Source organism: Aquarana catesbeiana, linkage group LG07 (genome assembly GCF_042186555.1).
Source record: "Aquarana catesbeiana isolate 2022-GZ linkage group LG07, ASM4218655v1, whole genome shotgun sequence".
NCBI classification, from domain to species: domain Eukaryota; kingdom Metazoa; phylum Chordata; class Amphibia; order Anura; family Ranidae; genus Aquarana; species Aquarana catesbeiana.
In genome coordinates this window covers 80,116,692-80,140,106 of record NC_133330.1, presented here as the reverse complement: position 1 = coordinate 80,140,106, position 23,415 = coordinate 80,116,692, and the positions used below count along the sequence as shown (strand labels likewise).

At 42.1% G+C, this 23,415-nt stretch overlaps 1 protein-coding gene across 2 annotated transcripts in view; it reads left to right on the top strand.

Moving 5' to 3' along the window:
- Nucleotides 1-23,415, top strand: part of VGLL4 (vestigial like family member 4) — a 178,012-nt gene that overhangs the window by 132,471 nt on the left and 22,126 nt on the right. For both annotated transcript variants that reach the window (XM_073592366.1, XM_073592365.1), the window contains one exon: nt 14,376-14,562. In XM_073592366.1, the coding sequence (XP_073448467.1) occupies nt 14,376-14,562 (187 nt within the window). The remainder of the gene's footprint in view (nt 1-14,375; nt 14,563-23,415) is intronic.

The window sequence follows — 23,415 nt, the reverse complement described above, 5'->3', positions numbered from 1 at the left end:
TTCTGGTAATTGGCTCCCAGCGGCGACTTCAATGTGGAGGAGCAGCAGCTGACCATGAATTCCTCATAGCAAGCCTACGGGGATGTTGTCAGCGATCTCTTCTCTTCCTTGAAGCTGACCACTGGGGAAATCGCATGACCGGACCACTTTGAGAATAGGTAAGTAAAGACCTCTTCCTTTTTACAGGGTAGTTAGAATAAAGGTTAGAAGGGGGCTTGGGAGCAGATGTAAGCATAATTGGGAAAAGCCTGGACTTCCACTTTGGAGTTTTAAATTCAGAAGGTGTTTTTCATCTTGGTGCATTAAGATAAAAAGCCTTCTGTATGCAGCAGCCCCCTATGACTTACCTGAGCCTCATCTTTGTTCAGCGATGTCCACGAGTCCCTCGGTTGTCCAGGACTCTCCCTCCTGATTGGCTGAGACAATCAGTCACCCAATCAGGGAAGAGGGGGTGGGGCAGAGCTTCAGCTCCATGTCTGAATGGACACAGGGAGCTTCAGCTCTACTTGGGTGCCCCCATAGTAAGCTGCTTGCTGTGGGGGCACTCAACAGGAGAAAGGGGCCAGGAGAGCTGAATAGGGACCCAAGAAGAGGAGGTTTCAGGTTGCTCTGTGCAAATCCACTGCAACAGAGCAGGTAAATATAATATGAAAATGGGGGGAGTTTGGGACTTTATATGAAGCACCATAAGTGCCTCCATCCCGCGGGACTTTGTATGAAGCACCCTAAGGTGCCTCCATCCCTGTAATAAGAAGGGAAGTTTGGGACTTTATATGAAGCAATTGAGTAGTGGAGGTAGATTACAATATAAACATAAATATATAGGTAAATATAATGTGTTTAAAAAAAAAAAGACTTTCGTATCACTGTAAGTAGGCCTCCTAATCTTGGACTACAGAATGATTTGTCTCTGTTGTGGACAATAGGATAGGATGTGGGTTTGAGTAGTTTTGGCAACAGGTGAGGCAGGGGTGACAACCACTCAATCCACGTAAATGCGTTTTTGTCAGCACGCAACAGGAATTGGGAGCTGAATGCTTTTCTGGCAGATCAATAGGTATTTGTGTACTTGCAAGGTCATTGGAAAATGTGCATGTATTGCAGGGACTTTTTTTTTTTTTTTATTCTGCCCTGACATACATGTGAAGGGGGGCTGATAACAGACTGCTTATGCAAGTACTTTTCTCATGCCACTGCAACTCAATAGCTTATGTACATCTTTATAGTTTTATGAACCACTATACTGGCTTCCCAGCATATAGTTCTGTAATCTAGCATTTCACTGTTTAGAGGTGAATGCTGCAGCCTGTCGCTGTACTACTAAAATCTGGCCTATTGCCTTTATAGTACACCTCCCACTGCTCCCTTTTTTTTTTTTTTTTTTTTTTTTTTTTTTTGGAAACGTTCAGAGTGATGTGGTGTTCTAACAAAAAGTACGATCTACGTTAAACCCATATTTTTCAGGAGCAAACCTTTCCAGTTCATTAAACACCTCTGAACTTACCCAGAATCCTTTGCCATGCTTGTGATTTTCAGGTATTTCTGACAGGTTCGAACACGTCACACAAAGACGGACACTTTGTTTTGCACCAAATCCCTCTGACAAAGCCCTGCCGGTGTCTAGATCGGGCCCCGGCATGCTTGAAGCGCCATGGATTGCTGACTAAAAGAATATAAAATACATGTTACAAGTTGTTGAAGCAGTAAATATGCGCAGCACAGGATGTGGCTTACCGATACTGACATCCTAAAAATGAGGGACCTTGATGGAAATACAGGAAAGCCGTCTGTTTCTTGTTATGTGGGCAGCACTGTAGCACAGCTGAGCTTATACAACCCTAGTAAATTGGGTATGACTGTATGGGTTTAATGAGGAAGCATGGCTCTTAGTCACATGTTTACTTGCCTGGAAATTCAGAAATATACTTTCTAAAATACCAGCATGGAGTTTATCTAAACAATCAAGTGCTTCATTTTATCAATGATTGACTGTTTAGGATTGGCACAGAAGTAACATGTGGAGGAAGATGTTTTCGGCTTTTTTTTTTTTTTTGTTTTGGTTGATTTTATTTTCTGCTGTGGGGTGGGAAAATTGGTCAATGTGAATAAAGTCCCCTTTCTAGTAAATGTTACATAGAGAGGAGCTATGGCAAAATACTCTGTTGTAAACTAATTGAAGCTGTAATTATATTGAACGCACTAGGGGGTTTATGGGACTTTGTATGACCAACTTATTTTATTCTATAGGCTGCATGCACATGGGGACCTTGCTTTGTGTACTTTGTGAACAGGAAGGGGCCATCCCAAAACTGTTGAGCATGAAATAGTCCAAAATATCTTGGTATGCTGACGCCTTGAGAGTTCCCTTCCCTGGAACGATGGGGCCAAGCCCAACCCTTGAGAAAAAACCCCCACACCATAATTCTCCCCCCCCCACCACCACCAAATGATTTGGACCAGTGCATGATGCAAGGTCCATAAAGACTTGAATGAGCGAGTTTTGGGTGGAGAAACTTGGCCTGCACCTCCAATCTGGTAGAACACATTTGGGATAAATTAGAGTGGGGACTGAGAGCCAGGCCTTGAGACAAATGTGCTTCTGGAAGAATGGTCAAACATTCCCATAGACACACTCCTAAACCTTGTAGACAGCCTTCCCAGGAAAAGTTATAGCTGCAAAGGATGGGCCAACTCCATATTGAACCCTAAGATTGGTGTGCCATTAAAGTTCATGTGCGTGTAAAGGCAGGTGTCCCAATACTGGTTGATATAGTGTAATATCAGCAGCACACCATGGATTGTCAAGGTAAAGTCCAAACATTTAGTAAAGTAATCACATGAAGGAATGCACAGCTGCTGCGTACAGCCAACCATAGTAATGAATGGCTGTACTGTTTTACACTGCTACTTGCATAGACATACACATGCTTACAGGTGTTCAACCATGGGTGCAGATATTGCCAGTCAAATGGCATATGTCTTTACGCATGCACTGGTTTATGCAGGTAGTGGCATGCAGCCATTCATTACTGTGGTCAACTGTATGTAGCAACAGAATCAATTAGCGCAACCACAGTAATATGACCCATGCTCCAAATATTTTAAAGTAATGTTGCCAGCTAACACCAATTACGTGAATTCATAACACTCCATGACCTAAATAAGACAGTGTAGCAAAACCAAAGTCTACCATATACTAAACTTCTAAAAAAAATTGTACTACAAAAAAGTGAATATTCCAAAATACTCAAATCGATAGTGTACAACTAAAATTGCGTTCACATTCCAAAATTGTGTAAAATCAAACTGCAAAGTCCAAGCAATAAATAGTGCAATCACCACTGTGCTGTTATCCAAATAAAAGTTCTGTCTCCACCACCATATAAGTTGGCCGCTCACCTCCAAGCCATGACCCCTGCATTACCAGAAAGGTCAAAGCAAGCTGTGTTCCCCTCGTGGATAATGGTCCTGACAGACTCCTGCCAAGTCCTCACTCCTTTTTCCTCAAAATGGGATACACGGGTCCTCAGACACATGAGCGCCAGATGTACAGTATATGGATAGGAAAGGGAAGCACACAAGATGTAATGCTCTCAATTTAAAAGTTTTAATATACAAGATAAATATTGCACTTAGAGTGACGCTGCCGCCAGTGCTAGCTTAAATGCACGTGTCTCAAAACATATGCCGGCATTTGGCTTTGTAGCAAGATGGCAGTGGGAAGTTGTCGCGCCCAAGGCTCTGTCACTCCTAGTCAATTTGGCCCCAGGCATTGGTTTGTGGATTGAAGAAGTGTCCATATTCTTCTGGTGGGGATTGGAGAGGCCGGGAGAGGGTTGTTGGGTGTTGCTAGACACATCTCTGCATAATGTATGATACCAGTTTAAATGTAAATGGTGTTTAGAGGAGTCCTTCTTTAATAAGCTCTGGCTTGTTATACTGTAATGTTCCCTAATAACCTGATACTTTTCAGACTTTCCCAATCTGAACTGTTCTGTCTGATCCATTGCCATGATGCAGAAGGTTGCACGATGGGACCTTTTCTGACATTGGCTTTTGGTATAGCATGGCAACCTGAAAGTCTTCCATAGGAGATCTCCGGCACTATAACAGCGTTAGAAATGGCAAAAAAATAATCCGTTTGCTGGTGTGTGGGGGTTTTTTCCTCTTTGAATATGATCATTGTCCACAGGTTCTGATCACTTGCAACTGAAGATGTGTACATGCCATTAAAAGAAAGTGTAGATTACAGAAACAATCTGCATGTGACTGAAAATGATTGCTGTAGCCCATACAATACTTGGAATGGGGAATATTAATTCAGATTGCCCTTGTTTGTGTCTTGTATATTGATAGCTGTATCCAAAGTATTTATTACACCTAATGGGTAGCAATTGATGGCTGCCTGGAAAAGCTGTGGACACGTAGAAGTGCTTCATATTCCATCTTCAAGCTTGTGGGCTTGCATGGATGTGAGCAATATGTGAACATTTCTCATTGACTTTAATGGAAAATTTCAAACATCAGCATAAGCAGAATGGGAAAAGGGATGTATTGTGTGTATGTGCACCCTATGCATTGAAGACATTATACGAACAGCCAAAGAGGCAATTTGTGTATACATATACAGAGGCTACAACTGTCTCTGTTGAAGGTATTGCTCATCTTTTGGCACCAAATCAATCTTTCTCTTTCCTCAGTTGCTGGCCTGATGTATAGACCCTTTTATGAAAATTATTATACAATTCAACTACCAAAAGTGAACAAAGTGTGTGGCATGAACAGAATTCTCAGCTGCAACACTGGAAGGATCACCAACAGGAGAGAGGTCCTGATTCCCCTATATAGATTATTGGGTCATGTTCTGGGAGCTCATTTATAAAAAGATATTGATGAGATTGAATGAGCCCGGAGATGGGGAAACAAGAATGGTGTAAGATTAGACAAGACTGCAAGAACTTGATATGTAGTGTTGAGGAACAAAGGGCAAGGAAGGGTTAATTTTTTATGGTGACCTGCAAACCTAACCTTAGTCTTTTTACTGACACAGTAGTTACTTTGAACAGACGCCCAATAGAGGTAATGAGTCTGTCAACTGTAAGTGATTTTAAACATGCTTGGGGCAAAGATCTATACTTGGCCAAAAAGGTTAAAAAATGTTTGTGTGAATAGTAGCGAGTCCCCTGCCTACATATTTTGTGCTATTAAAGTTTGGTAGCCTGTGCACATTGGCATCGCTATGTTGTCTGATCTTTTACAGAGTGAACCTGTCAGTTGCTGGCACAGCCAAAGCTCCTTTGCTGCAATATATATCTGTCTTCTAGTATGGGGCCAGCTTTTTCATTGTATGTGTATAAATGTGTAATTCAAATTAGAGATCTTCTAGATGGCCATTTATGGTATGTTCTTGGATCTAACAGGTTGGGAAAACATGTTTCTAAAGCAAAGCTTTTTTTTTTTTTTTTTTTTTTTTTTTTTTCCCCCCCCAGAAGCAAAATTTTAATACTCTAAAATGTATCTACCAAATTTGGTTTACGCTCCTGACAATATTTTCAAACTGCTCTCCATGTCAAGTAGTGTTCTTGGAGGCCCTGTGTGTTTTCAACTAGTCTCTTCCTAAATCCCAAACTTCATATGGTTTGGGATTATTTTTAATGATCCCTTCTATTCTTCCAAGTTGTCACTTGTTTTACTTGGTTTATTTTCCTACTTGATGCCCAGGCTGTTTACATTCTGCTTCATGGATGAAATTCTTGGTTTTAAGTACATATTGATTTCTTCATTGCTCATTGTCCCCATATTTGAAAGGGACTGCAAAGCACACGATTGTTGTGTGACCTTTTTATAAATGTACCTGCAAGTTCTGCAAGTGTTAAATTTCTTCCCTTTCTGGCCAGTTAGTGCCGGTGTCTTGTCGAATACAGTCCCCTATCCAGAAGTGTCCGCCCTCTACTGCGCAGGCGCAGTACGGACGACAAACGAGACGCCGAAAGTCTCCGAAGTTCAACAGCTGATCGTCAGCTGTACACGGCGCCTGCGCATTTATTCTTACCCTATGTCCAGGATCATTCCCTACTATCCAAGTGGACATAGAGTTAGAATAAATAGTTGCCGAGCGCAGCGAGGCCGTGCCCGAAGCGTGGCGAGCGCAGCGAGGCCGTGCTCGAAGTGTGGCGAGCGCAGCGAGCCCGCGAGGGGCCCTCTTACACAGCCATCGCTAACAGGTGCCCGAGCGCCGTGTACAGCTGATGGTCAGCTGATCAACTTCGGACACTTTCGGCATCTCCTGCTGCTCCGTACTGCGCAGGCGCTGTGCCTGCGCAGTACGGGGCGAACACTATCTGATAGGAGGACACTATATGTCAGAACACCGGTTCACACTGCTGCGCTGCGAATTTGTTCAATTTTTTTGTCCTGTGAGGTGCGATTTTTAACGCGATTTTACCGCAAATTTCAGGAGTTGGTCATAGCTGCGATTGATGTTCTAGCCAATGAAATCATAATGGGAAAAAAAAGGGTGTTAACTTCCTGTGTATTTCCTGTTTTTTGTGGAGAGTAGTGTGGTGGAATTCGCACATATCTGAACCAACAATGCGATTCCAGAACGATTTACATTGATGTCTATGGAGGCTAAATTCGCAACGCTGTAAACTCGCACAAGACCCTTTTTTTTTTTTTTTTTTTTATCGCATTCATAGAGGAATCGCAACGCATGTATGTGAACGACGGTCATAGAAAACAATGACTTTAGGGATGACATGCGAATTTAGAATATTTTTGACGCATCGAATTCGTCATGAACTCGCATCAGTGTGAACCGGCACTAAAGTTGCAATATATTACATTTTTATTTTTGGCTTTAGATGTGCATTATTCATTTACCTTTTGGCTGTACAGCTACAGGTAACTGGGATCCATTAGCCTTTAATTATAAAACAATATTCTGGAGTTCTGCTTTTAACTTGTGTAAACCAGAAGCTTCTTGTCTTATTACATGTACACATATAGCTCTATCAATTTTACGCATCACTTTACATGTATATTGTAGATTCACATCAGTCTCTACCCTCAAAGAGCTTACAATCTAAGGTCCTGAACTTGCATTCATACATACTAGGGCCAATTTAGACAGAAGCTAGTAAACTTCCCAGCATATCTTTGGAGTGTGGGAGGAAACCAGAGTACCCAGAAGAAACCCATGCAGGCACAGGGTAAAAATGCTAATTTCCAGGCAGGTAATGCTGTCTTTAGGATTTGAACAGATGACCTGAGTTCTGCCAGGTGGAAATGCTAAACATTTAGCCACTGTGCTGCCCTAGTGTCTTGTTACATAACTTTAGTTACACATTAATGTTCAATGCACATGTTATCTTATCTTGGTGTTTCCTGGAAATATTATGGTAATCGTGTAAAGTCTGGCTATTTTGTATCTAACAAGGAAATAAGTACTATTAAAGTAGCCTTTGTCAATTTAGGGTTCCTAGCAAGAGAGGCAGGAGCAAATGATCTTCCTACTTACATTGACCATCGAAAGGGGCTTCTCTACCCTGACAACTGTTGGACTATGACACAACTTTTGCATTGTTTTACTGTTCTTCATTTTCAGAATTTAGTAAAAATAATCTTGCTATAGAGCAGGGTCTCCAATCAAAGGGTCAGTTTCCTGCCTTTCAGACTTTGGGAGGAAGTAAAAAATGCCCTAGCATCTATGGGGAGCCCACAGTGTCTCTTGGTGGTCGGTGGGATTTAAATTGTGGTCAGTTGGAAGAGGAATAATGTCGTTGGTGTCAGTGGGAGGAAGGATTGGCCATCAGGTTCTGTGGGAGGAACCTTGCCTCACTGTTGGTGTCAGTGAAAGCAATGATGCCTCATCGTTGATGTCAGAAGGTGGAATAGCGCCACAAGGGCCGGACAAAGGCAAGCAAAAGGCCACATCCGGCCCCTGGGCTGCAGTTTGGAGACCACTGCTATAGAGCATAAACAGCCTAGGGTGCCATATGGGCTAGTTAAACTTTTTTTTTTTTTTTTTTTTTTTTTTTTATACCTTTTATGTAACTTGTGATCACGCTGATGTACCATAAGCTGGAGGTATAATCCTGTTTAGCAGTGGTTCCAGGAAAATTATTTCAAGGGTTCCATTTGACGTCAAAAAGTTGACCCTGTACTAGAGTTTTTCCTCCATTTAATGAGACCTATATTTAAACCAAGCCACTCATCACATCCTCTGTCTTGCAATTAGGTTGGCTGGATTCCATCAATAGGTTGCCATTGGTAAAAGTACTTTAGAGTGTTATGGATGTTTTTATACAGGTTTGCCATCATACTCGGCTGTATACCGATTATGAAACGCCACCTTACAATTCTGCTTGGTTTCTGAACCAGCAATCTACCTAGGTAGGTAGGTTCACTTTTGCCTAGGCAAAAAATGAGCCACACTTGTAATAGTTAAAGCTGAACTAAACTTTTATTTTATTTTGTATATCTTTATGTAGATGATACTTTGTTGTATCTTTTGCAATGGTTTTGCCTTCCAAAGCTGTCATGTTAATAATTGTCTGCGTGCATTTAACATGTCGTGTTGCAGCTTTCCATGTATCCTTATAACCATCCATTCTGCTTGATCCCTACAAGTTTAGCAATGATAAAAATGATTGTAGAAAATAAAGTTTTTGGCGCCAACTCAAAAACTTAACTTAAAAATAACACTCTAAACAGTCATTTAGTGCATAATAATGTTCCACAAGAAAAATCAAAGTGAAAAAGGGGAGAAAGTCCTCAGAAGAAATCCAAACACCATGAAAAAGGAAAAATCTGTGTAGTGACAGGTAATCTTGGTTATCCGTGCTCCACCATCACTCGTGTGGGAGAAATACAAACTCACCAGATGACTAAATATAACGAGCCTCGTAATAATCCGATCCCTTGGGTAGCGATGAGTCTCTGAAGGGGTGATCCTTAACTTAAAGCGGAGTTCCACCTGGGTAAAAAAATACTGCAGCTGCTGAATTTTAATGTATGGACACTTACCTGTCCAGAGATCCCGTGATGTCAGCACCTGAAGCCGACCCGTCCCTCGGCTCCTGGTGCAGGTGCCGACATCCTTACTAAGGGAAACAGGAAGTGAAGCCTTGGCGGCTTCACAGCCTGTTTCCTGCTATGCATGCACAAGTCACACTGCGCTTTCTGTATAGTCCCAGCTGTCTTCTTGGACCTGTGTCTCCCAGACAGCGGGGGGGACACAGACATTGCGTAGTTCGCTGCACAAGATTGCGGGCGATCTTTCCCCGGATTTGACAGGTATCCGCTCCCCTCTGAAAAGGTGCCAAATGTCACAAAAGGGGGGGCGCGCTGAAGTGGCATTTCTGGGTGGAACCCCTCCTTTAGTCTCAATCCATAGATGTCTCCTTAGATTTGTATGACAAAGCTCGGGAAAAGCAAAATGTATATCATAGCGCAATGTTTATTAAAAAAAGTATCCCGGTAAGTGAAATTAATGAATTAATGGGCACTTACATTTTAAGGTGCTGTTATGTCAGCACCAACATGTACAGCCAGCAGTGCAGGAAAAACGCTGTTCAAAGTTGCGGCCGTCGTTCCAACACACCGGAAGTCGGAACCAAGAGTACCGGAAGTGACGTTCATGCGGGCGAGCTCATGAATTTATATGTACATGTCAAATACCATTATTTAAAGTCCTGACCTTTTCCTTTCATGTGGGCGAGCGCGCAGCCGCAATGCATTTTGCAATCAATGCGTGAGTGGTATACCTGGGGAAAAAAAGGGCCGCTCAACTCGCATTGTATTGCACAGATATTACTTTTGGTGCCACTACTTGTTTAACTTACAAAATGATAATGTCTTTTTTTAGAAAGTTTGGATTCGTGACACCCTAGGCAATCATGGGACTGTGGCGATGATGACCTGGGCCTACTGTCATATAGGTATTCTAGGGTACCTGTGCTCATTCTACTTCGACTTCTCCCTGTTGGCTTTTATCAATGGTGTAAACAGAAAGTATCACTGCTCCACTACAAATGTTGTGCCCCAGTATTTGAGAAAAGGGTGCAGGCTCACCTGCAGTCTGAAATCTACTTTTATAAGCCTACCACATAAGAGGTAGAAGGAAAGCGACTCAATTTATAAAATCTATAATAAGGGTTTTATTGATCCATTCGGTGTACAGACAGGCCCACCTGAACCTCCAACGCGTTTCACTCAGAAATTAGATTAATTGTAGAGTTGGTGTTTGGAGTTCCCTATATCATAGAAGCTGTCCATATTTCTGATCCCGGGAGTTTCAGGCATTGTGTACAGTCACTTGGACGAATCAATGACTGGCTGCAGCTCTATACTGGTAACCACACAACCAAGCGTATACATGCTTACAGGGATGGATGTGGGTCCCTGGAAGTTTTGTGCCCAGTCCTGTTTATCCTTCCTCAAATGCATGTAAATGCTCAAATGTGTAGTTAACCTACAGCTGCAGCCTGTCATTGATTGGTTTGGGAGGCTGTACAACATGCCTATGACTCCTGGAAGCAGTGTACACGGACCTCTATGCTGGGGTGCATGAGCCTTTCTTGTTTATGGAGACAGGGAACTGTTTACTATGCTGTGTTTTGTAGATTTCACTTCCCTGGCTCTGTTGCTTCTTCCAGTGTAGCATAGTTGTTGCGTACCACATAATTTATATCAACTCCTGGGTATATAGTCTTTCCCTTGCACATGTATTGCAACGTAACAGTGGCCTTCTAATCGTGACTTTTCCGCGTGGCTCAGCAAGGTGTTTTATGCTTTTTCCAGTTGATGTAAATCAATTGGATTCCAAAGCCAGCTGCGTGCTATAATATACTTGGGAGAGATTGAATCACTGGCATGACCTTTTGATGTGGTCTATTTTTATTCTCTCTTGTCCATATTTTAGGAGATTTAGCCTTTGTATTTGTGGTTAAAACGCATACCACTGTGGCATTTTATTTTTTATTGCTTCTTATTTAATCGGAATACATTATCAAAGTACCACTGTGCACAAGTTGCATCATTTTTTATAAGCGGATTTATGTACAGTAAAGGTTTTACTAGTATTTATGAATAAATAGAACTGTTTCAGAGCAGTCAGTACGGTCTTACTTTTATTAGTGGTCTTTTACACCATGCATACGAGTATTTTTAAGGGTAATTGCCCTTAAGTGGTTGTAAACCTCACACACAAAATATGAACAAAGCATATCTCTGTAGTGTACTTGTCTCAATCCAGAGTGTCATTTCTGTCTGCTGCTTCATTCCTCTGCGATTAGCATTAAAAGCTCCTGACAAGTTTTCCGGACCGAGGGAAAAAAAGGTGACGGGAAAGACCTTCAGCTGATTGACAGTCTCAGCTCTATTCCTGTGTGAAGGGGGTGTGTCTCTTCCCTCCAATTGGCACTCTCCTCACTGAGCGCGGCAGAATGTAACTTCAACTGTCCCACCTTTTTTTTTTTTTTTTTTTTTTTTATTTCCTCGCTGCTCAGACAAACTTTATAAATTCTGGACTTTGGCTGTAGAGAAGAGAATACTGCAGATAAACAGGTACAACTTCATGTTAGGACGATTTGTTTAATTTGTGTATCATCTGAGGCCAGTCACGTTATTGGGTATATGTAAGGGTTTACAACCACTTAAAATCCTTAGTACCATTGTGTGTTTTGTTTTTTTTCCCTCCGTAATTAAACATGGCTCCTCTTGTAGTCTGTACAAATATAGTAGACCAGTATTGCGTCATTGCAGACAGGAGCTACCATTGCTGACCTGGCTGTTATGTGCTGATCCTCAATAGCTTGAAACACTGATCTTGGACAGCTAAGCATATCAGGAAAGTGTGCGAAATAAACAATTCTTATCTGCATGTTCTATGGGTCATTAACCCCTTTTATGACACCTGTGTATGTATATTATATCCGTAAGGCGGGTGGGCCTTAAGGCCTAGATGCATCATAAATACGTTGCTCCCTTGTTCTGAAAAGCGCTCAATCAGCGCCCCAGATCCCGGTCAACTACCAACGATCAGGAGACGTTGGAACTCCTGATGACGTTGCCACATCAAAAGTGCCTCCTGTCGGCCTCCGCTTTCCTGGCCCATTTAGAACCCCATCTCCTGCATGTGTAAAGAGGTTAAATCCAGTATTAAAGTCAAAAGGTCAACGTGGCAACCAGGCATCAAGCAGTTTCAGAGGAGGCAGCCAACAGCTGCCTTCACGGGTCTCTCATGACTGGTTTCCTTTCAAGGAGAGAGAATGATGGAGTCTGCCACTGTTAACCCCCTACTGGAAATCCTGGTTCCCTGGCTATCATGGTGGTGATCTGGCTTTGGTATTAACCTCCAACCTGTGGATTCAGCATTTTAACTTCACTTGGCTGTTCCAGGTCAGTGTATCATATAATAATTTAAGCCATAGACACCAGCCAACTAGCTAAGATCAGTATGGGCAACTTCTCCCTTTTTTTTTTTTCTCATGTTGCGTTTTCTCAAATACTTATTTGTGGTAAATCGATGCAGAACAAGGTCAAAGAAAATGTATTTCTGCTTGTAAGAGGTTAACACGGTATTTGAGTTTTGTTTACTCTTCTGTCATGAATGCTGTTAAAGCTAGGAATCGAATATTCTTCCTGGTGAGACTTGTTAAACGAGGAAAGCTGTATCGAGCGTGGCACTGAACAAGGCTTGGTTATTGGCTCTAGCAGCCTTTGTACGATGGAAAGTTCCAGTCTGCTCTCTGTGCCAGATCTTAAACCCCGGCCCTGTGGTGGTTTGTGGGTCACTTCACTCTGTGGGTAAAATAATCCTCTTGTTTCAGCTGCCGTCCTGCAGCGTTTTCACTGTACTGCTGGAATTCTCTATCAGCAAAAGTAGCAGGGCGACCTTAAAATCCGTGAAAGGAAAAGGGATACGTGCCATGGGAAACAGCCGGCTTTCTCAGTGAAATTTTGTATGAGCTGAGACACCAAGGGTTTCTGCTTAAAGGGGGGGGGGGGGGGGGGGGCTGGGGGGAGACTGAAGGGGGATTTTTCATAGTTGGCTTTATATATTTTAATGTAGAATTGTTCAGGATTTGCAAAGCGCCAACAGTTTGCACAGCGCTTTAAAATATAAAGGAAGACCATACACCAGCAATACAAGAGGGTTAGAAGGGCCCTGCTCCTGCAAGCTTACAATCTAAAAGGGCGGGGCTGGTGAAACAAAAGGTAGTAGCTGTGGAAAGTAGAAGATTTGGTTAGCTGGAGGCAGATAGGCCTCCCTGAAGAGATTTTTCAGGGATCGCCTAAAAGTGGACAGAGTAGAAGATAACTGGACAGATTTGGGTAGTGAGTTCCAGAGGATAGGAGAGGCTCTGGAGAAGTCCTGTAGGTGAGCATGTGAGGAGGAGACAAGGGAGCTAGAGAGCAGAAAGTCTTGGGAGGAGTGGAGAAGGACGGTTTGGGTGATATTTGGAGAGAACATTGGTGATGTAGCTTGGGGCAGAATTATAAATGCTTTGTAGGTTTTATTGTTCGTGTTTAAGTGTTTTATTCGTTGGGCAATGAGAAGCCAGTGGAGGGATTGGCAGAGGAGTGGCGGCCACTGAATGGTTGGCAAGGTGGATCAGTCTGGCACCAGCATTCTTGATGGATTGATAGCTTACGAAGAGGTAGGCCAATGAGTTACAATTGCCAAGGCAAAATAAGGGAGTGGATAAGTTGCTTAGTGGTGTCAACAGTTAGAAAGGGGTGTATTTTGGAGATGTTTTGAAGATTGGGACAGTGATTGGATTTGGGGCTGAATGGACAGGCTAGAGTTTAGGATTACACTTGGCACCCTTACATGAGGGGAGGGACTGATGTTTGTAGTATTGATCCTGATAGAGAAGTCCCTGGGGTGGGGGCACGGGTTGGAGGAAAAATGGTGAGCTCAGTTTTAGAGAGATTGAGGAAGTGGTGTGACATCCATGCTGATATGTCGGCATGCAAAGGAGTGAGGTGAAGAGTAGAGAGGTCTGTGTGTCAGCATTGAGGTGGTACTGAAAATTCAGTCCTTGTTTTATGGGAGTTCTGTCCAGGAAAGTGGAGGCAGCCCACAGGAACCAGAAAAAAATGACAGCATGTTGCTATGAGCATAATCTCCATGTTCGTTACAATATTGGCTTTATAAATATAACCCATTATTCAGTTGTAGACTAATAACCTTTTGGTTCTTCTGTTCTTGAATTATAATTTAAAGACTTCATGTTACGGCATTTAAAATAGAGCTGAAAGATTTCATCCGTGTATTGTGACTGAGTTGTGTTTTTTAAAATCAATGTTGAGTCTATAAAAGTATAGTTGTGCAGCATTTTCACAAATCTTCATAAATGTATCAACAGGTGAAGCGGCATTACGGAGCGATCCTAGAATGCAGCCTCTTCAGATGCCTACTACACTCGCCAATCACCGGACGGGCCCTCCGCCAATCAGCCCCAGCAAACGGAGGTACACGGACCAAGGAGATGACGAACTAGACTGTGAAAATGACCATGTCGCCAAAATGAGCCGAATGTTTCCTGCTCACTTGTAAGTGCCCAATGTAAAAAGATGATTTGTAATTACTTTTCTTACGACTATATATCCCTTTTGTAGAGGTTTGTGGGCTGTAAAATTCAAATCTGACCTGCTCATTCATGCTGAAGTTCTGGTGCACTCTGACATTTCTGAATGGGTTTGTTGTGCTTTCAGTGCATGCCTTGCAGGGGTTGTTATTCGAATAATAAAATAAGCCAGACCTGGTAACATCTGTGTTACAGTGGTTCCCGTTATCACCGGGGTCAGATACATTTCCTGCCTTTGTTACCGCATTTCTGCATCAGTGGTTGGCACGCTTGGCTTGCAGTGCCATGGTACTAGGTCTAATTACTGGCAGAGACCATACCTGTAATAGAAATGGTATAGCATACTCATGATGATGCAACACTGTTTGGGAGATGAAAATCACCCTTTTATTAGGCAATTTGCCAACCTCCTATTGTATTAGTGCCTGCCTCTGCGCTTCCTGCTTTTTCCATGAAGTCCTAGCTCATGCAGGAGTTTTTCACTGATAGAAGTCACTGCAGTTTTTATATTTACTAAAACTATTGCCTTTACATGTTGTGTACTGTGGGAGACCAGATAGAGTGAATGCAAGGTCCTGGGTTTACTATCGCTTTAAAGCTGAATGTGTGTGTTTTTTGGTTTGTTTTTTGTTTTTTTTCATAGTTCGATTGGTCTAGTTTGGACCAAATCTAAAGTATGCATATTCCAAACCTGGAATTGATAGTCGCTGTCTTTTGGATCCTGTGCTAAGAGGCTGCCATGCAACATGGTAACCACAGGTGGAGGGTCGGGCTCTAATAGACTTCGTCCCAAATAGTGGCTACACACAAACTCCGTTGCAGGAATGTGAATGGTCCTCTTAAGCCCTGAAATGGATGAACCACGCCTGTTCTCTACAGGTGGAGAGCAAAAGCTGAAGCCAACTTTTATCTCATTCAGTTACTTGTAGCATGGAGTCTGGGTCTGTATGCCAACATTTTTTGGAGTCTACTATAGCCGTACAACCCGATCCTGTCTTGCACCAGTCTATTCACATGCTGATCTGACTGATACAGGTTTAGGGGGCATTTAAGCAGTACTATTTTTAGTATTGTCACCTTCACTTGTGTGTCGCCACCCATTTGACACAGGAGTCATTCAGAAAATACTTAGTATTTTACTTGGTGAATTCAAGGCAGTCTCCTGATTGGAGAAGGTGACTATCGTGAAGTTACTATCCCAACGCTCAATCTTGTCCTATCAGTGACTACTTTGCATGCGTTGGGGAAATTGCAAGTGTTCTTGGCATGGTGCTTGTGCTGAGTGTGCAACCCTTCTAACAGGGAGTAGCCGCTCTGGCATGTGACCCAGAAGATGGCAATGATCACTGTAGCAGTGGTGATTACTACAGGGAATGGCCAGGTACGGAATACGTATACTTGCATCAGTCCACGCTCAACTAATATAACTATGCAAAATACATACCTGGAATTGGGCTTTTTTTTTTTTTTTTTTTTTTTTTTTGTCTATCGTGATCCCACACTGCTGCAGCTTTAAGATTTTAAAATGTTAACGGACTTGAAGGATTTAAATGAGATTGCACAGACAGGTATATACAGGCTCTATTCTGTTCCCATGGCTTAGTGCTGTGTCTGGAATCCGATAGGCAGTAAATGTATCCTACACCAAATGTCTGCTGGGCCTGATGAGGAGCCAACCCTCCCACTCCCGGGTGGGAGCACAGCTGCTCCTCTGACACAAGGAGACCTTGCAGTTGTCGTTGGGTTTATATGCAGTGTGTGTTCTCTGACAGAGCCTTCATGCAGATGAATAAAAACCACCAACAAATGGCCAGGCCAAAGGCATTGCATGCGGCCTGTGAATATTTGTTTCTTTGTCTTGCTGGCAAGGAGTTGGATGTCAGGATGCCTCTCATTCCTTTGTGAAGGAAGCAATCAGAGGTCATTTGATAACTGAGAACTGTGCTTGGCTGTCTGAGTTCCAAGCACTGAGCTACATTCCAGGCATTCCTCCTCTTCTGGCCTGCTCACATCCATCATAAGACAGGCAGTGTTTTATTTGTCCTTTTAATAAATCATGGCTGTGTTAGTCACTGCCTGGGCCGGCAGTCTGCAGGCCAGGAATGTGTTACAAATTGGCCAGCCAGAGCCCAAGGTAGTGAAACAATAAGGGCTCACAACCAAAAGTCTTATTTATATTTTGTGCTTTACGCAACTGTTGACATTCCTTTGCCATGTGTCTCCAAGAAGGAAACAAGCTTAGGATTGAAATGGCAAGGAAGAGGGTTAATGAGGCATTAACTCGTCCTAGACCCGTACAGGAGGTGTATTGTGTATTTGGGTCTGGGGTCCTTAACCACTTGAGGACCCAGCCTCTTTTTTTAGATGTGTTTTACAAGTGAAAAGTTGTTTTTCTAGAAAATTACTTAGAACCCCCAAACATTATACATTTTTTTTTTTTTTTCCTAGCACCCTAGAGAATAAAATGGCGGTCGTTGCAATACTTTGTCACATCATATTTGTGCAGCGGTCTTACAAGCACACCTTTTTTTGGAAAAAATACTTTTTTAAATAAAAAAAAAAAAAAAAAATAGTAAAGTTAGCCCAATTTTTTTTACTATTGTGAAAGATAATGTTACGCCGAGCAAATTGATACCCGACATGTCACACTCCAAAAGTGCGTCTGCTCGTGGAATGGCGACAAACTTTTTACCCTTAAAAATCTCCATAGGCAATGCTTAAAAAAAATTCTGCAGGTTGCATGTTTTGAGTTAGAGAAGTTCTAGAGCTAGAATTATTGCTCTCACTCTACCAATCGTGGCAATACCTCACATGTGTGGTTTGAACAGTTTTCGGGCACTACTCACGTATGCTTTCGCTCGGCGGGACGGGGTGCGTTTAAAAAAATTTTTTTTTTTTTAATTTTTACGCTGTTTTTAAAAAGAAGTGTGTGTCACTTTTATTCCTATTACAAGGAATGTGAACATCCGTTGTAATAGAAAAAAAGCATGCCAGGACCTCCTAAATGAGATTTGAGGTCAAAAAGACTCAGGTCTCATATTACACTAAAATGCAATAAATGTATGTAGTTTTGTGGTTTTTTTTTTTTTTTTTTTTTTTTTTTTTTTTTTTTTTGTAATTTAAATTTTTTTTAAAAAAATGGCCCTTTTTAAGAGCTATGGGCGGAAGGGAAGTCGCTTCCGCCCTGCAATGTCATGGAGACGGGTGGGGGCCACCTTCCCCTCAGTCGTCTCCATGCCAAGGAAGGAGAAATAATCAATCGCCTCTGACGATGGCTCCGGTAAGCGGCGGAGGGCACCGGAGTGTGGCGGGGGGCCCTCTCCCACCACCTATAAAAGTGATCTTGCAGCGAATCCCCTGCAGAGACTACTATTATCTTTAAGCGGACCGCCGGCTGAACAAGAGGATACCGGGGTTATGGCAGCTGGCAGCAAACCAGTTTAGGTGAGTTTAGCAGAATTTTGGTGTTTGAGAATTTATTTCATTGGCCAGAATTTTTTAATTTTATTCTGGCCATTTGAAATGAATAAACTCAAGTGCTAAACCCACCTAGCATTTAGATGTGTTTGGCGTGGTTTTTTTTCTGCTTTCAGATGAGGAGCTTAGACTGCCTCTAAACTCTGCAGTTCCTAAACCCTGGTAAAAGTCTGTGTACATGGACTTTTGAGTTGAGTTCAGGGGATTTGGCAAAAAAAAGCCAAGGCCTCAGGTACACCGTACACTAGCCTGCGCTGGTGGCGTTTTTGCCAAAGCTCCTAAACTCAACTCCAGAAAAGCCTATGTGTCAATGTACACACAGGCTTTTAGCAGAGTATAGGAGCTGCCTTGTTTGGGTGAGCATCAACGTTTTCTCTCCTGATCGCGGAAGAATCATGTTCAGGATAGGAACGTTTTGACCACCGTCCACAGCAAAATGTGGCAAAAAAACGTGCTGTGGTTTTGCTGCGTTTTGCCATGGTAAATGTAGGCCAGTGTACATGAAGCCAAAATTTCCTTAATGAGTTTAGAAGCAGCAGTGTGCACAAGGCCTTAGGTGCTAAAATCTATAAAACACAACAAGCAAAGTTTAGCGCAAAGCCCTTGTTCACACCAGTGGAAATTGTCAAGCGATTTGACAGTTCCAAATTGCATGACAAGTCCCACCCCATTGCTGGCAATGGAACTGTTCAAATTGCTGTGACTTGTGTCGCAGCGACTTTGAAGAAGGTTCCTGCACTACTTTATACTGATTTCATTGCAACTTCTGTTAAATGAAGTTGCCAGCTGCAATGAAATTGGAGATGCAAATCGCACTAGCCTGCGGCTTTGAAATTGCACTGAAGATGCACAACTTCAAAGCTGCACTGGTGTAAAAAAAGGCTTAGTCTTTGTATTGGGTGTATGCTGAAGGAACGGTAGTCTTGGCTCATCTGTTATTTCAGCTGTCATTCAGACGGACTAACTCAACATGTCCTCCTTGCCCATCTTACACAAGTGAATGCATTTTAGGTTTACTTTCAACCATTAATGTGTATATAATCAGGCTTACAAAGCTGCTAATATACAGTATGTTACATTTGATCCCTCAGTCTCGAGTAGCTTTACCATTGCTGTGTACTTTAAGGGCCTAATGCTGTGTACACACTGACACATCGCTGTACCAACACAAGCAATGTTGGTGCGGCAATCTTCCCTGTTACATTTCTGACAACTGGGAGACTCAAACCCCCCCCCAATTTTTCTCATTACCCGGTCACTGCTAGCAGCTATTGGGCAGGGTGAACATGGCTGTATGGTTACTGTGTGTTTGTGCACACAAAGCTGCTGCTCCCACAGTCACTGGACAGCAGAGGGCCTCCGTTAAAGGCACAGAGCCTATTGGATTATCTGTGTCATGTGATTGCCGTCATTCCCCCAACAGCAACCAGTCTATGTTCCTTTCACTCCTGCAGTGCAGACCTGATGCTGGATTGGCTGAAACAACTCGTGTATTTCATGCGTTTTGGTGAATGAAGCCCAGCTTCGTTTTATAATGAAGAAAGTCCTTCTCAAGGGGCTGCTAATGTAATTGCTGTAGGCGAATGCAAGGTCTGTTTTGTCTATGGGAATGACATTTTCATCCAGAGCTAGGTGTCAATAAAAGAAAATGACAACATTTGACAGTTGTTATACATGGGGTGTACTATGATTTATTCCAGGTGTTTGCAGGATTAATAGCTGCTTTGTTTGGAGAAGATTTACAGATTTGAGTCCATTCATCTAGCGTTATGGTTTCTCAAGATAAAGATTAATGTGTAGCATTGTTAATACAGCGAGGTCTGTTTGGCTGGATTCTTACCTTTTCGGAGTTTGACAGAGTGAGAAAACAAATCACTCCGACTTGCGTATGTGCCATGAAAATGACATGCTGGGTAGAGGAATGGTATTGGCAATTGTAAATCAGTATAGATTTACTGTTGTATGCAAAAGTTTAGGAACCCCTGACAATTTCCATGATTGTCATTTATAAATATTTGGGTGTTTGATCTATCGATCATTTTGATCTATCAAATAACTGAAGGACACCGTAATATTTCAGTAGTGAAATGAGGTTTATTGGATTAACAGAAAATGCGCAATATGCATCAAAACAAAATTAGACGGGTGCATAAATTTGGGCACCCTTGTCATTTTGTTGATTTGAATATCTAACTACTTGGCACTGATTAATTAGAACACACAATTGGTTTGGTGAGCTCATTAAACCTTGAACTTCATAGACGGGCGCATCCAATCATGAGAAAACGTATTTAAGGTGGCCAATTGCAAGTTGTTTTCTTTGACTCTCCTCTGAAGATTGGCAACATGGGGGACCTCAAAACAACTCTCAAATGACCTGAAAACAAAGATTGTTCTACATTATGGTTTAGGGGAAGGCTACAAAAAGTTATCGCAGAGATATAAGCTGCCAGTGTCCACTGTGAGGAAATGGAAGGCCAGAAGTGACAGGCCACATAAAATATTGGAAAGGCGAAGGATGGTGAGAATGGTCAAACAGCCCACGAACCACCTCCAAAGATCTACAACATCAACTTTCTGCAGATGGTGTCACTGTGCATCCTTCAACAATTCAGCACACTTTGCACATGGAGACTGATGCAAAAGAAGCCTTTTTCTGCACAAACGCTTGAATCGGTATGAAAACGCACATTTGGACAAGCCAGCTTCATTTTGGAATAAGGTGCTGTGGACTGATGAAACAAAAATTGAGTTATTTGGTCATAACAAGGGGCGTTATGCATGGCAGCAAAAGAACACAGCATTCCAAGAAAATCACTTGCTACCCACAGTAAAATTTGGTGGAGGTTCCATCATGCTGTGGGGCTGTGTGGCCAGTGCCGGTACTGGGAATCTGGTTAAAGTTGAGGGTCGCATGGATTCCACTCAATATCAGCAGATTCTTGAGAATAATGTTGAGGAATCGTTCACAAAGTTGAAGTTACGCCGGGGTTGGATATTTCAACAAGACAACGACCCAAAACACTGCTCAAAATCTACTTGGGCATTCATGCAGAGGAACAAGTACAATGTTCTGGAATGGCCATCCCAGTCCGCAGACCTGAATATCATTGAACATCTTTGGGGTGATTTTGAAGTGGGCTGTCCATGCTTGGCAACCATCAAACCTAACTGGAGATGTTTTGTAAGGAGGGATTGTCCAAAATGCATTCATCCAGAATCCAGACACTCATTACAGGCTATAGGAAGGGTCTAGAGGCTGTTATTTCTGCTAAAGGAGGCTCTACTAAATATTGATGTGATTTTTCTGTTGGGGTGCCTAAATTTATGCACCGGTCTAATTTTTTGTTTTGATGCATATTGCTCATTTTCTGTTAATCCAATAAACCTAATTTCACTACTGAAATATTACTGTGTCCTTCAGTTATTCGATAGATCAAAATAAAATTGCTGATCCAAACACCCAAATATTTATGAATGACTATTATAGAAATAGTCAGGGGTTCCTAAACTTTTGCATTTAACTGTATATCATTGCATTAATAAAATGCAACTTTGTAACATGACAAATGGCAATATATATATGTGTGTGTGTGTGTATATGTGTATGTATGTAATAAATAAATATACATATTACACCTACATAAACCTGCATTTACTGTTCCTCAGATATCCATAAATCACAAACCTTTATCGAAGGAAATTGTGGTCTTCGGGTATTATGACAGCTGCTGGGAGTAGTTGTCAAAATACAATGGCCACAAACAAAATGGCTGCAGACTCTTTATTTAAAAAAAAAAAAAAAAGTGATTTCCTAGAACTCCCTCTATAGCAAAGCCTGTGTGACCCTGACACAACTTCTCAAAATTGGTCCCTCTAGTGATTTCAGATTTTCATTTTGACAGTTACAGGCACAAATAGAAACATTAATGATTAGCATCCAGGGGAGACCCAGTTTTCTGACACACCTGGAAGTGTCAAATTGGGATGGTTCTAGCAGTGAATGTAACAATACAAAAGCTTGAGTCATCGGAGGGCCCAAGTGTGACCATAAGTAGAATCCCATTTGCCTTTGCTACAGCAGTGATCGAACAAAGACCAGAGCAGTGCTGAGGGCCTCTTTAAAGAGGAACTGTAGTCTGCTCACATAATTTGCAATAAAAACATCTTTGCCCTTCTGAAGCTTCCCTCCAACCCCCTTGCATATTTTTATAAATACTGTGTTTCTGTTCTTGCCAAATATGCTGCAGAAATCTCCCTCTGAGTCTGGCTGCAATTTTAATGTGGGCAGCTGAAGCTGCTGCCTGTTCACTTCCTGGATTTACATGCACACAGGCACACCACCAGCTCTGCAGCTCTCATTGGCCCTCTTGTGACTCTCCCCCTTTCCATTCCTGGCAAACTTTCTCTAGAGAGCAGTGCATGTCATAAGCCTAGGCTTTTTTTCCCCAGACAAGAAACAGGAAATGGGCCCTATAAGGTATTTACTGGCAGAAAAAGATGATAAAATGACTGAAGTTCCGCTTTAAGCAAAATGAGTTTTTTTTTTTTTTTTTTTAACCAAACCTGGACAACTACAGGCCTTTGGTATAAGCTGGCCATACAATTTTCCTTAAGATTATTCTAATGCATGGCCACTGGTATGCAGTGTGAAGACAGCAGTGCCAATGTGTTGTAAATGGCGCATCACACTTTAATCCAGCACCCCCTTTCTTTTGTTAGTACTAGTGGTGCACCGAAATAAATTCCCATACCAAAACGGACAGATTTTTTTTTTTTTTGTAAACAAAAAATGTTTACGTGTAATTAATGTGGCTGGCGTTTTTGCATTGGAGTCACTTGGGGGGGCGCAGCATTTTTGCATTGAAGTCAATGGTGTGCAGCTTGCCATTATCTGCATCTATTTATTTTATTTTTATCAGCAAAACGCAGATAACCCTATTTTCAGCAGCCGATGTTTCGATGCATCCCTAGTTAAAACTTTATTGAAATTTCACAAAGTGATATTTCAGTCATTTTCTATTGGCATAGCACAGTGTGATGTGTTGGATTGTGTTGCACCATTCTGCACTAAAATACTGCATGCCGTACTTCAGTGTACACCACCACAGGCTCATCGCCCTGTCTGTGTTGGGCTGCACTGGTGTGAATGGAACCTATGTAGTTGACAGTCCTACCTAATTAATTGGTACGTTTTATTGTATTATTTATGTAGGCCCTTTCTTTACTTTTTTTTTTTTTTAAACTTCTAGGGAACTAACATATGGCCAGTTTTAGGAAGACCCCATATCATGATCCTCGTATTGAATGGCAATTCTAAAATATTCTTCTCGAGTCTCTC